The sequence below is a fragment of the Sarcophilus harrisii genome, chromosome 3, assembly GCF_902635505.1.
Source record: "Sarcophilus harrisii chromosome 3, mSarHar1.11, whole genome shotgun sequence".
Classification (NCBI taxonomy): Eukaryota; Metazoa; Chordata; class Mammalia; order Dasyuromorphia; family Dasyuridae; genus Sarcophilus; species Sarcophilus harrisii.
Genome location: NC_045428.1, coordinates 439,820,282 through 439,836,179, shown reverse-complemented (window position 1 = coordinate 439,836,179; position 15,898 = coordinate 439,820,282). Strand labels below are relative to the sequence as shown.

Genomic DNA, 15,898 nt, shown 5'->3' with positions numbered 1-15,898 from the left:
TTACTGGCAACTCCTTTCTGTTATCCGGGGTACACTTATGTTTATTAAGACAGTAGTCAAAGGTACCAGGTACCTCAGTAAAGAGATCTTTGCTTTTATGCCATAGACATAAGCATGTCAGAAACAGGAGCTCCAAAGCTCAGATATGATCTTGGGCAAGAGAGTCTATGACTTTTGTCACCTTCACAAATAAGGAAGATCATAATCTGCACCTTGATTTAAAGTGTCTCAGAGAATGTTTGGGGATAGTCACTATTGGACCAGTATCCATAATGGAGGAATGAAAAGTTAGCAGTATATAATTAACAAAAGGTTAAGCCCACTAACTTAGGGGCTAGTTCAGCTATATACTTAATGAAAGCTTCTCTGAGTGAGAAAATGGTGCTATGAAGATCTCAGACAAAATAGACCATTTTTTATTCTCAAGTTCCTATTATCACGAATGAGCCTTGGACACCAGACCCAGACACATTGAATAGACCATAATGGATTGTAGATTCTCTACAGGAGTGAAGGAAGTATAGCATAAGCATAAATATGTTTTCCTACTGACATGAACACAGAACATGATGGAGTTTTAAAAGCTGTAATGAGATATATGCATTCAGAATTACAAACATTTCAACTTTTGACCCCATCTGAAAGTGTGATTATTGGCTAAATAATAGAAGTGCTATTCAAGTATAAAGTATTATTGTTGATATTCACTTTATTATTAATTATAATAACAAAAATGGTTTAACATAACTTACCTTCTGTTGCAAAATATTCAAGATGACACAAAGTTTGTTCTGTGAACTCAGAATTCTCTGACAGTCTCTCAAAAATCACATTATCCTATCAAAGAGGAAATCATCACATAAAAAATTATAATTCGATCTTTCAGTCTTCTAAATACTATCTTAGAGCTTTATGTTTTCTACCTAATGGATTAAAAAGTATTTTAAGAAGCCCTGATAAGAATAGCTGAATTCCAATCCACAAGTAATGAAGAGCTTTGAACTTCACAGTGGGTTGAATTATTTAGGAAGCACCTCAGAGAGCAACCCGTTTTCATTTTACACATGAGGAAATCAAGGCCCAAACAGCTTCAATGACTTGTTTCTAGTCACCTGGGCAGAAAGAAGTAAAACTTATATTCAAACCTAGTTCCTATTGATTCCACATCTAGGACTTTTCCCTCACCAAATCTGGTAATTATGAAACAAACCAAAATGTACATTTTCTAATAAACTACAGACCAATATCTGGTTTAACATTGCAAAGCACCTTTTTCTGACTGTTCTGTGGCATTAGAACAAAGACCCATTTAGGTTTTCTGATTTCTATGTGAATAAGGATAAAGAGGTCTAAATTGTCTAAGATGTGAGATTCACTCTTTCAAAATTAGTCTTCACATGTAGAATAACAAAATCAAGTGTTCTTAACCCAGGATCCACAAATTTGTTTTTAAAAGGTGTGTGTGTGTGTGTGTGTGTGTGTGTGTACAGTCACAAGATATATATGTATATGTATAAAGAGAGAGATATATACACCCACCCCCACATATCTATTATATTATTAATTGAATTTGAATATGATTGGTTTCATTTGTAACTTTATATATTTTGTTTTGTATATTTAATAACATTAGAAAGTCTAATATATTCTTCACTCTATACTTCAGTGGTGTCAAAGGTGTAGTGTCACTGCACTATCTACCTGCCCCTAGATTATTTTTAATGGCTTTTCCCACTGTGACAATCAAAGGTTTTATATTAAGTTCAACTTTTCTTAACCGTCTCAATTTCTCTTGTTGTGATGGTTGCAATACTCTAACACACACATTTATAAATCTAGTAAGAATGTTTTAAAAAATAGCATGAACAACAAAATGTTATGTTAGCATTTTAAATGTCAACACTTAAAATGCGATTCTTAAGAGCACAGATATACTAAATGCATGCCTAGATATGAATACATGCAGATATGTGACGTTTTATCGTTTTTTCCTCCAGGCAGAGGCACCATTCAGATAAGACCACATGCCAGTTTTCCCCAAGCAGAACTGACTTTTTTCAGACTAGATACTGAAAGTAGCAGGCAGGCACAGCTCCTAATTTTTACTCAGAGGATCTGTACTTATTGCACATTACCACTAAATAGTAACCAGAAGACTAATTTAGGATCACTTTCCAAGTCAAACAAGAGAGAATTATGACCCACAACACTCACTAAATCTTAGCTACTGGATAAGGGACAGCATCTCTGACCTGGAAGGAGTCTCCAAATTTATCTAGTCAAACCCAGTCTGACACAGTGCCTGACTGTACTACCCCTGAAAAGGGACCTTCAAGGTTCCCCTGGAAGATTTCCAGTGCCCAGGAGCCGTTGAGCTCCCAAAGAAATGACAAGTTTCTTGTGCTTCTATCAAACTGAAATTTGCCTTTCTCCAATTATACCCACTGTATCCCCTAGGTTAAACAAGGCCCATCACTCTTCCAGATGACAGGAGTCCTGTCTTCCCCACTAACTCACTAAGCCTTCCTTAATAAAGGCTAATCAACACCACGTTTTTCAGCCCTCGAGTCTTAACACCACTGGCTGTCCTCCTTGAGCTGTATCCTAGTTCATCCACTTGCTTCCTAAACTTGGGGATTCCACATTTCTCCAAACAACTAAGGGGTACAGGTGGGAGAGCACAAGACCTGACCTCAGGAAAACCTGAGGCTCCAAATCCTGTCTTACAAACTTACTAGCAGCATGACCCTGGGAAAATCATTTCACTTCTCTCAGCCTGTTTCCTCCTTTTCAAAATAAGAACAACAATATTACCACTTATCTCACACCAGGTGATTGTGTGGATCAAAGAGAAAATATGTATAGAGTGCTCTGTGAACCTTAATAAGATATATAAATATCAACTATTATTCTTTTTATTCATGTGGTCTGACTAAAGCTGAAGACCAAAGGGCTTTTTACCTTTTACACATTTTCTTTATAGCAATCTTCCTATCTAATAGCTTATCTTGAGCTTGTCATCTACTAAAACACCTGTCATTCTGACATAAATTGACGAGTAGCCCATCTACCCAAGCCTGTGCTTGTATGCCATTTCCCAGATGAGCACTGAAATAGCACTTTCATAGGATCACAGTATTAAGGACCATGTCTAGGTGAAGGGACAGGTCAATTCTCTGAGAGCCTCCACAGATGTGAATCATAACCTTTGAAGGGGTTGTGGAGCAGCCTTTGCTGACACAGGTGTTGCTTGTGGACTGGGAATGAGATAAACTGGAGGCAGAGGAAAGAAAAGAGAGAGGTCAGACAACGCAGCTGCCTCTCAGTCTCCTTGTATCATTATCATCATCCTCTCACATGAAGAGATCCATTCTACAGGTCTGAGTGAGACCTCCAGCAGCCACTGACAGGTGGCTCCCATATCATAACATCACAGGACCTCAGCTTGAAAGGAACAGAAGCTGTGCCAAAGAAATAGACCTTTTTTTACTACATATCCAAAAAATGATCATCTCAAGATTTTCTGAGAACCAATGGAAAGTGAGAGACCCACTTGTGAGAGATCCCTTGTGGAACAGCTCTGAATAGAAATATTTTTTCCCCCTAAAATCAAATCTAAATCTGCCTCCTTGTTATTTTTACCTGTGACTCCTAGTCCCACCCTATGAACTCAGCAAAATAAGTCTGATTCATTCTCTATGTGATAGTCCTTAAATACTTGCAAAAAGTTATGAAATTGCCTTCTTTTAAACCTTCTATTGCACACACTAAACATCCAAAGTCATTAGAAGACTTAAGACATTTTTCCCCATCTCACTAGAAAGGTTAATTTGGAAAAGAGGAGGGACCCTAATAGCAGACAGCCAGAAGGGGGCTTCTGTTAAACAAGCTAAACATTCCCAGTTCCTACAATTAAATCTCACATGGCAAAAACTAAAGGCCACCTCATTCCATTTTATACATATCATTCTGAAGTTATGACTCCCAGAGAGTTCTCTAGATAGGGTCTAACAGAAGAGAAAAGAGAGAATATATTACCCCCCTAGTTCTGGAACCCAGGCTTCTTTTAATACAATTTAATTATTACATTAGCTTTTGTGACGACCATATTTCAGAAACAATTCATACTGAACTCAATGTTTACTTAAACTCCAAGACTTTTACTTAAAAAAGCTTTTCTCCGGCCATATCTTCCCATCTGGTGTCTCTAAAGTTGATTCTTTTTTTTCTCCAAAATATACAACCTTACATTTATATTTATCATTTTATCTTATTAGATGTGGCCCATTACTCTAACCTGTCAAGTTCTTTTTGGATCTGGTCTTTGTCAACCAGTGTGTTAGTTACTTCTCCTTTCCCACTTTGTGTCATTTGCTAATTTGGTATGACCTCTGTATCATCAATACAAGAATCATCAATCATGATCAGCATTTCCCCCCCATGGAATCAATATAAAATTAGTCACCCATATATGAGACTGGGAACATGAAAAGGAATACTATAAAAAGCTATTAGTGCCATAATATTTGTAGCATTTTCTGGATGGCAAAGGACAGCAAATTCAAATCTCAATGCAAGCAACCATTCTTGTACTTACAGCTCCTTTGCAATAAAGGCGAATTTGTCCTGCTGGTGTTCGAACAATTACCGACATTCTTTTTCTGTCACTATAACAAAAAAGAAATTATCATTAGTCTCTTTTCCTGGTCAAACTACCAAATGACTAAGCCAGGGGTCCCCCACATTGGGGGGGGGGTCAGATTTGGCTTAAAAAAATCTAAATTAATCTCTAATTTTACTTGCACAACATAGCTGATGGATAGATGGAGCCTTAGAATCAGGATAACCTGGTTCAAGTCTCATTTCGACATACCCTAACTTTGTGACTGTAGACAAGTCAATTAATCAATGTCTCAGGTTATTTTCTAAGATTTTTAAGTTACAGAGGATTTGTTGCTTTGTATTATAGAAGACAATCTCCACACCAGGAGTTCCTTACAATAAGGAAATCACATGTATGAACTGGATTTGGCCCTCTCTCTGCCTTTCCCACTCCTAACCACCCCCATTTAAAAATTCTGACTAATTTTTAAAAAATCAAAACTATGATTGATTGATGAGTTTCACAATTCTCCTCTTTCTCTAGTCACTCTCTAAGACCTGTGAAAGAATAACAACAATCAGCTGAGTAAAACCTGAACAGTATCTTTTGAAGTAAAAAAGCCCTGTTCTATAGTCAGATCAGCATCACCAAGAGACAAAACTGTGTCTGGGAACAGTGCTTCCCACACTTTTAGTTACTAAAGCCATCAGAAAAGAAATATAAAATATAATAAATAAATAATAACATAATTATTGTTCCCATTAGAAAGAAGGTATTTCTTTTTTTTTAAATTTCATTTTATGTTTAATTTATGGAATAAAACAAGAAAGTATTTCTTCAGTTCTACCATGTTTATTCTAATTGAAGAACAGAGACTACAAGAAGAACTAGACTTCTCGGTTTGAGAGATGTAAATATTGACATAGAAGTAGCTGGCAAAAGTGTAAAATGGAAGCAGAGGAGGCAGAAAATATCCTGGAAAGGAATGGAGGAGAATCTTTTAGATGGCATTAGACAGAAGATGTAAGCTAAGTATGCCCAAATATGTTTTATCTCCCTACTTTTGATACTTCCTCTTTTCTATGTTCTCTAATTTCACTGACTCAGAGCTGGAAGAGACCTTAGAGATCTTCCTTATAGTTCATCTTTCCCCCTTCTTTAGATGCATGTCCATATTGAGGAACTTAAAAAGACTTCTGAATGAATAATCTCCAGCACTTGTTTCTTCTCTCTTCTTGAATGCCTGTCCATAATGAGGATGGGATGGGGAGCCACAGAGTTGTTATTCCTGAAAAGCTCTATTAGTAAATTTTACCTTATGCTGAGTCTCAATCTCCCTCCTTTCACTCCTAAATTCAGAATCACAAAGAACAAGTCCTCCTTTAACATGACAACTCCTGGTATAGTTGAAGACAGTGATCAGTCATATTTCCTTAACTGCTCCTCAAAGGTACTGGATTTGCGTCCCCATCAACCAAGTCAGCTTTTAGAGGGCTTCAGAAGTAGTGCTACAGCATTGTCAGACAGACAGATCTTTGTCCCTTCTTTCTATTCAAGCTTCTTCACTTTGCATTGCTCTTTACTCCACAGACAGGCTGAGTTCAGTGGAGAAGCACATGGACAACTAGCTAAGTAATTCTTCCAGAACATCAGATATTAGGTGGTAGAGCCCCGTAATGGGAGAAAGACGAGACAGAAGAAGCTTTCAAGCTTCTCCTACCTTAGGACTGCTCCCATCTTCATCCTTTTCACCTTTCTTACTTTCTCAATTCCCTCTATCACTAGCATCTTGAGCTATTCAGGAAATCCTTTGTATACATGCTGAATGCTAAGAGGCAATGATTAAGACTAAAAGGTCCTAAAGATTAGATATGATTTTAAAATATCTTTTTAAAACCAGTTTAGACAGCTTGCTTGAATAATGGTTAAGTAAATAAAGCAATGTCATTATGCAACTTTTATTGATTGATGATTGAATATATCATTGAAATGGCCATTCTGATAATGGAGAAGATGAGCAGGATAGAATATCTGCTAGAAGCAATAACCAGAGTTAAGAAGAGAGAAAATTATACTAGATATTAGGAAATATTTTCTTATGACAGTCTTATTGGAACAAAAAAACTTTCTAGGGAGAAGAACAAACATCCCCAGGCCTTGAAACATTTTAAAATGGATTTAAGGGAGAGTGCTTCAGAACATGTCCAAAGAAACCATCCTACATTGACCCTACAGTTGGATGAACTGATGATCTCATGAGTCAGTCTTTTCTGTTTCCAATTTTTTAGCTCCCACATTAACAGTGCTCAGATGGCGCAAGAGGTATGACTTCACGAGACCTGGGGAAACTCCAATGAAAATAATACCATCATCGACATACCTTCAGCTATTCAGACATGTCTGCTGCTGCCCTGATGGGAATTCTGCCCCAGCTGCTAGAGCACTGAGGCCTTTGAAATGGAAAAGGAGAATATGATATGGAGATGTATTGAGTTTCTTTAGAAAAAGACATTTAGGAAGGAAAACAGATGATTTCATTGTCCACTGCTAAAGGAAAAAAAAGTTCATACTTCATGTTCAACCGGACTTCTGAACATTAGCCATCTTCATCACATTTACTAGGATGACAATATATTAACTCCTATATATGACAATATAAATAACTCCCACCTCTAAAATCCTTAAGATACACACACATACACACACACACACACACACACACACATACACACCAACACACACACACTAAAGTAGGGGTTCTTACCCAGTGAGTCCACAGATAACCAAAGGATTTGTGGATAGATTTCTGAAAGTCCATAAACTTGGATAAGAAAAATAACGCATCTTTGCTTTCATCTTTCTCTAACTAAAATTCAAAGTTTACTTAAGTTATTTAAAAATATCATTCTAAGATCATGGGTTCATCAGATTACCAAAGATGTCAATGCCTCAAATAAACAAACAAACAAAAAAGGATCAAAAAACCAAAAACAAAACTAATGTTCTGAACTCCTGCCTTAGAGCAACTTTTTTTGTTTTCTTTCTGAGGGCCTAAAAGGTGCTCACCCTAATTTTTATTCTACATAAAGCATGTAGGCATAATGGTAGTGGGGAGAGGGAAGAGAAGGACTGGAAATGACATCTTGAGTAAAACAAAGGTCTGTTACTAAAAGCAACAGTCAAATATTACCAAAAAAAAAAAAATCCCACACATTCATATCATTATATGAAGGAGGCAGAATGTATCCCTTTACTATTTATATTACAGATTTAAGTGCATGGAAAAGTTAACATACCTTGAAAACTCCAGGACATTAAGAACTTCAAATATTTCCTCTTGACCCAACTGCAAGAAGAAAAAACAATCTACTTTTACCAATAATCAAAAATCTATTTCCCTCCATAATATCCAAATCTCCATACTCCTCTAAACCATGTGCATACTCCACCTTTATTTTCAAGAAATTATTATACAGAATTTGTGTTATGACAGCTCCCTCTTCTGTTCAAAAAGAGTCTTAATTTGCCAGCTGAGCAGTCTTTCTGAAAAGAGTCATTAAACTCATTATATATTCCTGGCTAACAGCATTTTAGGGCTAAGGAGAGACAACTGAAAACTAGACAACTAAAAGTGCTGCTCAAAAATGAAAGAAAAGAAAAAGTTGTAGGTATGGTAGAACATCTAGAAACAGAAATGACACATCCAAATAGAAATAGAAATCAAGGAACCATTACAATATACAAGGATAAGCAAACAAATAAATCAGACTCTTGAGTGAGTGGATGGGTTAGAAGAAAGGTTTTCAGTTTTTATATTAGCTAAACTTTTTTACTTGATTTTAGTTACTACAAAAAATAAAAAACATATACATAGGGTGGCAGAAAACATTGGACAGTATCAGGAACCCTAGATTTTACCTCTGACTTAAGAGATCAATTATCTGTGTGAGCTTTGGAAAGCCTTTTATACTTTCAAAAACTGTTTTCTCATCTTTAAAATGAAGGGGTTGAATCTGATCATCTCTAAAATGCTTTATTACAGCATCTTTAAACATTCTTTGAAATTGAAGTGTTAAATGGATCAGATTGCTGGGTGCCTTTCTTGAGTTCTTTTAAGATTGCATGAGTACCAAATGCATAGTCTTTCCAGTTTTCCATTGTTATCCCGACTATCTGACAAGACACTCCCTTTTCAGAGCATTCATGATTCTACCTTAGCTCACTTCTATCAAGTGTCTGTCTCTCCTTTACTCTTTGAGTGGCCTGCAACTTTATTCTCTAGAATTTTTGATATCCTATCTATATCTACATAATCATATGAAGTATTACAGAAGAATTTGATATTAAAGTGATAGATTTTTTATTTCAGGGAGAATCTCTGAATATTTTTTAAAAATGTAAGTCAGGTGTTTCTCTCATTTCATTCTGTGTCTAGTTCACTCTTCCTATCCATTGTCTATCAAAAGATGCAATGGGAAACTTTGACCTTTTTAAGATAAGGTCTTTAACTGATTTTGTTTGACTGAGGCAACACTCAATAGTGAGTAAGACTAAATTAAGAAATGAGGTAGAGAATGGCCTCTTTTACCTAGTTAAAAAAAATAAAAAACACACAAAAACAATCTGAGAAGGGAAAACTTTCAGGGTTTCTGGCCAAAACAGAAACAACTGCTATTTACATTCATTCTAAGTCAACCGGGGCCCAAATAATGACCAAGTGGGACTTGGCCTGCGACCTATTGTTGTCCAATGATGATAGTGATTTGGATTTAAGTCATGGTCCTTAAGGACTATAGGCTACAAAAGGCTCAGGTCTCCCACTGCTTCTAGAATCATCTCCAGTTGTTCTGGATCTGAATCTGAATTCTGAATCTGTTCTAGAGGAGAAAGTGGGGCTGATGATTCCCCAACTCTCCCTCACTTAAATCCAATTCACTTCTGTCTCTTGGCATCATCTCCCTGATGTCCAGTCCTCTCTAAGGATAGACAAATAACCTCTTCTGGGAGTGGTACAGAGACTGATCAATGGGGCCACACAGCTTCTCCTCTCCTTTCCTTTTCTTCTGTCCATATATCATACTCTTACCTGCAGGTGCTCTGCCCAAAGGAATGTAAATTTTGATTGCTGAAACTCCACTAGATATCTTGGTTTATGGACCAAATTTCTTTCTCAAGAACCAAGCCTTAAAACCCAAATCATAGGAGTATACAGCAAAATTCAAGGAAGATTATTGCACCTTGCTATACATCAATACTATATGTCTGTTATTAGGGGAAAGCTTTCTTGAAAGCATAGTAAGAATTTAAGAGAGATTTGTTTGATACAATGCCAAGTTCACAAGCATCCTACTTACAGCTTCTATGATAACTGAGTTAGGAGTTCTTCCGGTAAAGACAAAGCCAAGTTTTTTTGCTCCTTTCACTAAAGCCCCTTCATCTGTTGATAAGAAATCATCCATATTAATAAGGGTTAACGAGATAATATTTATCATTATGATGGAACTATATTGATGCATTTCAATAAGACTCACACTACTGTAAGATAATTGGTCTTATTTGATTAGTGGAAAACAAACGAGGAACTATAAAGGATCTAAGGACTTTTTCAACCATTGGATAACATTTTGTATAATGTAAACAGTGATATGTTAAACAATTCTTCTAAGAGTTGAAAATCGGTGATTTTATGACCTGACACATTTCTCATATTCCTATTAAACATTCAGTGAAGTGGACCCAAAGGTTTAAATCATATTACTGTTTTGATTATTTGACTATCTTGTCTAGAAAACAAAGGCTCAGGGGAACATAATAACTGTCTTCATGTATTTGAGGGAAATTCTGTAATGTGGAAATGGGCATATGCTTATTCACTTTGACCTCAGAGGACTTAACAAAGAAAAAAGGCATGGGAGTTGCCAAGAGGCAATTTGTTTGAATTCATTCTAGTAAGGCAAATTCATTCTACTAAGAGTCATCCCAAAATGTATAGGCTGCCCCAGGAGGGCATGACTGGTGAAGGTTGGGAAGAGGATATTCAAATAAAGCCCAGTTATCAGGTATGATATAGAAGGGATCTTTTTTCAGCTTTATATATATATATATATCTCAAATGCACTGTACCAGGAAAAAACAAGGCAATAAGAGATCATTACCTAATAATAGGAAGAAGCTCTCTCACACTTAAAATCTACTAGCAAAACCAGAAATAATATCATTCTCTCCCATTGTGGTTCACTTTTTCCCTCGCAGGACATAAGAGGACTTAATTGCTGCTGGGAAGCCAGGATGAAGAGAGAACTTTTTGGGTATTCTGAGGGTCATGTTTCTGCAGCTAAGGTGTTGTAAAGCTGGGAATTAGGCAATGCCATCATTCTGTGGCACTGACACCTTTCTCACACAACTGCCTTTAAAAAACAGAAAATGTTTCTGGCCCTAAGCAAAGCCAAATAAAGAAATAAACAATTTTTTTTCAGATACAGCCTACACCACACACTCAATCAACAGAACCGCCAGGAGCCTCAAAGACAGAATAATCACGTGGTCTAAAAGGTAAAGGCAGAATATCAAGTGGAACACACTCACCTGGAGAAGAGGCCTGGTAGTTGATAGTATCTCCAGCTTTCTCTGGAATAACAGTATGACAAACAGCCAGCAACGTGAGGAACTCTTGTATACATCCAGCAGTGGGCTACAAAGTATTTTATGTATTAAAGTCGGATCACCAAATTGTCACTATTTTCAGGTTTTAAATATGTGAGTGGCCTTCTACTAAGGTTAGGCTCCATCTCTGACCGCTATCCTGCTGCCCCACCCCTGTCCTGGTTGCCTCCTTTCTTGGAACCTGATCTCACAGCCGCTTCACCTTGCTCTAGGACAACACAAGCACCAGCTCACCCCCAGCATCCTCTGACTTCTAGCAGCAGATATAAGCCCTTCTCCCTTACCCAGGCCTTCTTACTTTTCCAGCTCCTATTTCCTATTTCCCCCCAGGCCCACTTCCATGCTTTTACACAGGTTGTGTCTTGGGCCTAGATGGCTCCCTGCTTCCTTCAGACCCCAGCTTCTGCTACAGGCCCTTCAGATTCTCCCCTCCTCTTTCCCCCAAGCCTCTAGTGACATTCTCTTTGGAGATGACGTTTCATTTACACTGCGTGCACCTAGAACGTACATGGTTCTTTACATGACATCTTCTCCATTAGACCGTGATCCCTTTGGGGACAGAGACCACATTTTTGTCCTTTTCTATGTCCCCAGGGCTTAACAAGGTGCCTAACCACCATAGTAATATTCAGGGAAAGGAAAAAAAAGGAAGGGGCAAATAAAATTTGTAAATGTAATAAAAGTGGATAATTCTTTTAAGACTTATGATGAGAACTCACCAGAAACAACATCATGACAAAAGAGCAGTCTGGCATAATGGAAAGAACTCTGGATTTGGGCTCAAAACCTGGGTCTGAATTCTATTGACCACTTACTATCTGTGTGATTCCAGGACAATTATTTAAACTCTCAGGGCTTCTGTTTTGTCTTTAAAGGCTAAACTAAGGTTCTTTCTAGCTCTAACATGCTTTGCTTAATGAAAAGATTAGTATCAAAACCCAACATTTCAACAAATATTAATAACTCTTGCTCAAATTCTTCTTATACCTTCTTCCTCACCAAAGTGCATAACTATGTCAGGCAGTAGTTGATTAATTGTATTTCTGGGCAAAAATTAAATTCTACTTTCCAAATCATAATTTCACCACATATGATTTCACTGAAGTAAGAGATTCTATGTAAGAAATTCAAAGAAAGCGTCTGGTGGCAGAGAGAGGGATAGGAGTATTTTTATTTATATAACATTAAATAGTGCCTACTATATGCCAGAAACTGTGCTTAGCGGTTCTTTTTTAAACATATTATCTCATCTGATCCATACAACAACCCTGGGAGGCAAGTACTATTATTATTATTATTATTCCCACTTTTACAATTGAGGAAACTGAGGCAAACAGTAGTAAAGTCATTTGCCCATATCTTATATATAGTAAGTATCTGAAGCGTAAGTATCTGAAGCCATAATTGAACTTAGGCTTCCCTGAATCCAGGCCCAGCATTCTATCCACTGAACCACCAACAAGTAAGTTGTAATAACATATAGGAGATTATAAGATACTTATAAATCATAAAAGCTATCATATATATAGGTGTAGGTTGTAAGTAAACCCATCTCCTAAATTCTAAAGATCCCTAAATTATGAACCAGCTATAAATATCTATGAAGCTGCCCCAAGGGTGTGATTGTTCTTGTTCTTACCTTCACCTTCAAATAAAAATCTGGAACAATTGTTTTAATATATCTGCACATCAAAAACACACTGCTGTTAGAGAATTGAGGAGAGATTCAGCAAATTTGAAAGGAAAGCCACAGTGAAGGAAATCAGAATCTATAAAAATCTATTTTGGCTGGCAAAAGTGTTGGACAATTAGATTTTTGCCAGGATGCTGCTTCCACCTTCCGTATTTTTTCCTTCCTGCTTTAGATGCTGATAGAAAAACTATTTGATTTCCACACACAAACATAGTACATGAGATTCATATTTCAGCATCTGCTCCTGGAAGACTTTGGAGTTAAGATTCTGATATCATCTTACCACTTGTACATTGGCCTTCAAACTGGGGCAATACAACCATTCTTGGATAACTACTTTAGTCTCCTACATTTCATATTCTCTCTTCAACCTTTCAAAGGGAGATCAAGAGAGCCTTCAGCTGAATTTGCTGCTGTTCTTTTCAGTTTGATAGATTACTTGACAGTTATTCAACTACAGATCACTGAACACCAGATCTTGCTTATCACTGCCATTCTCTCTCCAAGCTGTCATTTGTCTGTTTTTATTCTTCTAACACAAAACACCCACTACCTTACTGAACACAAAGGGAGAAGATGATAAATGGTCAATGTCTGGAGAAAAAATTAGGAGGCTTTACTCTACATCAAAGTTGTATGGATAAAGACTGGGAGGAGGGAGGCTTGGCCAAAGCATATACAGGGGTCTAATCTATCAACAAGCATTGATTTAGCATCTATTATATTTCAGGCTCTAAGAATATAAAGACAAAATTTAAATAATCCTTGCCCTCAGAAAGCTTCATTTTACTGGGGTAGACAACACATACATAAATAATTCAGAAAGGCAACAAATTGGGTTTTTTTAAGCATTCTCTAAGTGACTTCACTAAATTAAGCTATACATAAAGCACATACAATATAATTCTTGGTAAAAGTTGATCAGAGTGTGACCCCTAGCATCTGGGAGAGGAGTCAGGACAGCTTCACATGAAGGTATAGCTTAAGCAGAGTGCTGCAGGAAAAGTTGGCTTCTAGGAAGTGAAAGGTACAAAGCAATGCATTCTAGGCGTGGATGAGAGCAACGGACAAAGCTCAGTGTCAGGAGACCACATGCTACATGTAGAGATCAACGTGGTTGGCTCTCAAAGTAGAAAAGTCTAACCCACAGCAAAGCTGGAGAGGTAGGAAGCCAGGCTAACCCATGACTGGGAAGTCAATGACAAGGCCGCAGAGTTCACAGAACACTGGGTCTAGAAGGTCCAAGTTCAAATCTGACTTCAGACCATTAGTAATTTTTATCTGCTTCAATCTGCTCAACTCTAAAGGGGGAATAATAATATAACTCCCACTTCCCTGATTTCCTAAAAGAATCAAATGAGATGATATTTGTAAAGTACTTAGTATAGCAACTGGCATATAGTGGGGATGTAATGAACACTTGTTTCCTTCCTTCCTCTTCTCTTCCTCTCAAAGCCAACAGGACTAAGAAGCAGGGCACAGTGAGAAGGCATGTTTACTTCTGGATCACATGTAAGTACACCAAGAGTGAAAAATAAAAGACCACCAGTCCTGGGAAACACTATAATGGGAAACTGAGAAATATTAAAATAAATGCATTCCTAAAAACAGGTAAGCTGGTCACGTCACAAGAACAAAAAGCAACACATGGACAGCATTACTCAAGCAATGTTGTCAAGGTAGCCAGAGCAAAACTCTTGGCATCATAGGTAAATTGTCTAAGTGACTTATGGGATTGTGTGGATAGATGTCACAAAGAACTGAAATTCATCAGTGAACTATATGAACTCTGCCACATCAATGAGATCACAAATCTATTCAAGTATCAAAAAAGGAATGTCCTTGAATTTATATATAATGTAGGTAAAATAGCTTTACTGGATTATTATTTAGGAACAAAAGAGATTTAAGTGATCATTACTTTTTATATATAAGGAGAAACAAGTTGCTCAAGGTCACCAAGGAAGCTACCAATAAAGCCAATATTTGAACCCAGAGTAAAAACATCATAGATAAAGAAGTGGAGAAGACCTTGGAGATCTAATCTTTCATCCACATTTTAGAAATGAAGGAACTGAGATTTGGGGAACAAAAGTACATTTCCCAATATTACTAAGTAGTAAATGGTAGATCCAGGACTCACAGCCATTTCCTTTAATGCCAAATCCCATGCTTTTCCCATAAGATCAGAGGATTTTAACATTTGATTGTACTTGGGGTTAAGATGCCCTTTTCTCCTTCTTTTCCTCTCAATTTCCCAAGAGGGACACTGGTCCCTTAGCAATTTAAGATTGAATAATACTACTGTTAAAAAATGAAAAAAAAATACCCTTTGAAAATTACACAGGGGCACCAGATGACATATGTGTAAACATATTAACCTTCCCATTTAATAAATGTCCAAAAAATTCACTCAGAAGAATTGAAAAATTGCCTAAATTTAAGCCATAGCAATTCAAAAAGGTCAAAACCTATTTAATTCTAGGTGGGCACAGTGCAGAGTCTTACATGGCTTCTTTGGAGTTTGAAAATCTTTTAGCAGATAGACATTTCCTGTTAACAACTAAGAATCCTCTGGGAAGATCTGAGTTTTCATCTGCTGTGTGAGCCTGTTTACCCAATGAGTCATTTTCAATTTATTTGATAGCTTCCATAATGACCAGAGAAATGCAAGCGTCTGGAGTTTTCTTGTAAAGTCAAATGATTTCTATAAAACAGGCTTTGACAAATAATATAAGGGTGAAAATGTAGTGTGAATACATGATCTTTTCAGAAGGTTTCTGGCTTGACAGACAGTTCTCCAGGGACTACAACAGAAACAGTAACTTTACAAATGCAAATTCTGCTCTTTGTTTCATCCACATATAGAAAGTCGCTGCTTAGGAATGTTATCAAAGGACAAGGGAGTTATTTTCCATGGACACTTTCTATGGAGTGAC

The 15,898-nt window shown here is 37.0% G+C and overlaps 1 protein-coding gene across 8 annotated transcripts in view; it reads right to left on the bottom strand.

Annotated features, from left to right (window-relative positions):
• ATP8A2 (ATPase phospholipid transporting 8A2) overlaps positions 1 to 15,898 on the bottom strand; it is a 702,047-nt gene that overhangs the window by 457,715 nt on the left and 228,434 nt on the right. For all 8 annotated transcript variants that reach the window (XM_031960776.1, XM_031960775.1, XM_031960778.1 and 5 more), the window contains 5 exons: positions 11,189 to 11,294; positions 9,958 to 10,040; positions 7,900 to 7,949; positions 4,598 to 4,667; positions 753 to 837 (listed from right to left, as the gene is read on the bottom strand). In XM_031960776.1, coding sequence (XP_031816636.1) covers positions 753 to 837; positions 4,598 to 4,667; positions 7,900 to 7,949; positions 9,958 to 10,040; positions 11,189 to 11,294 — 394 coding nt within the window. The remainder of the gene's footprint in view (positions 1 to 752; positions 838 to 4,597; positions 4,668 to 7,899; positions 7,950 to 9,957; positions 10,041 to 11,188; positions 11,295 to 15,898) is intronic.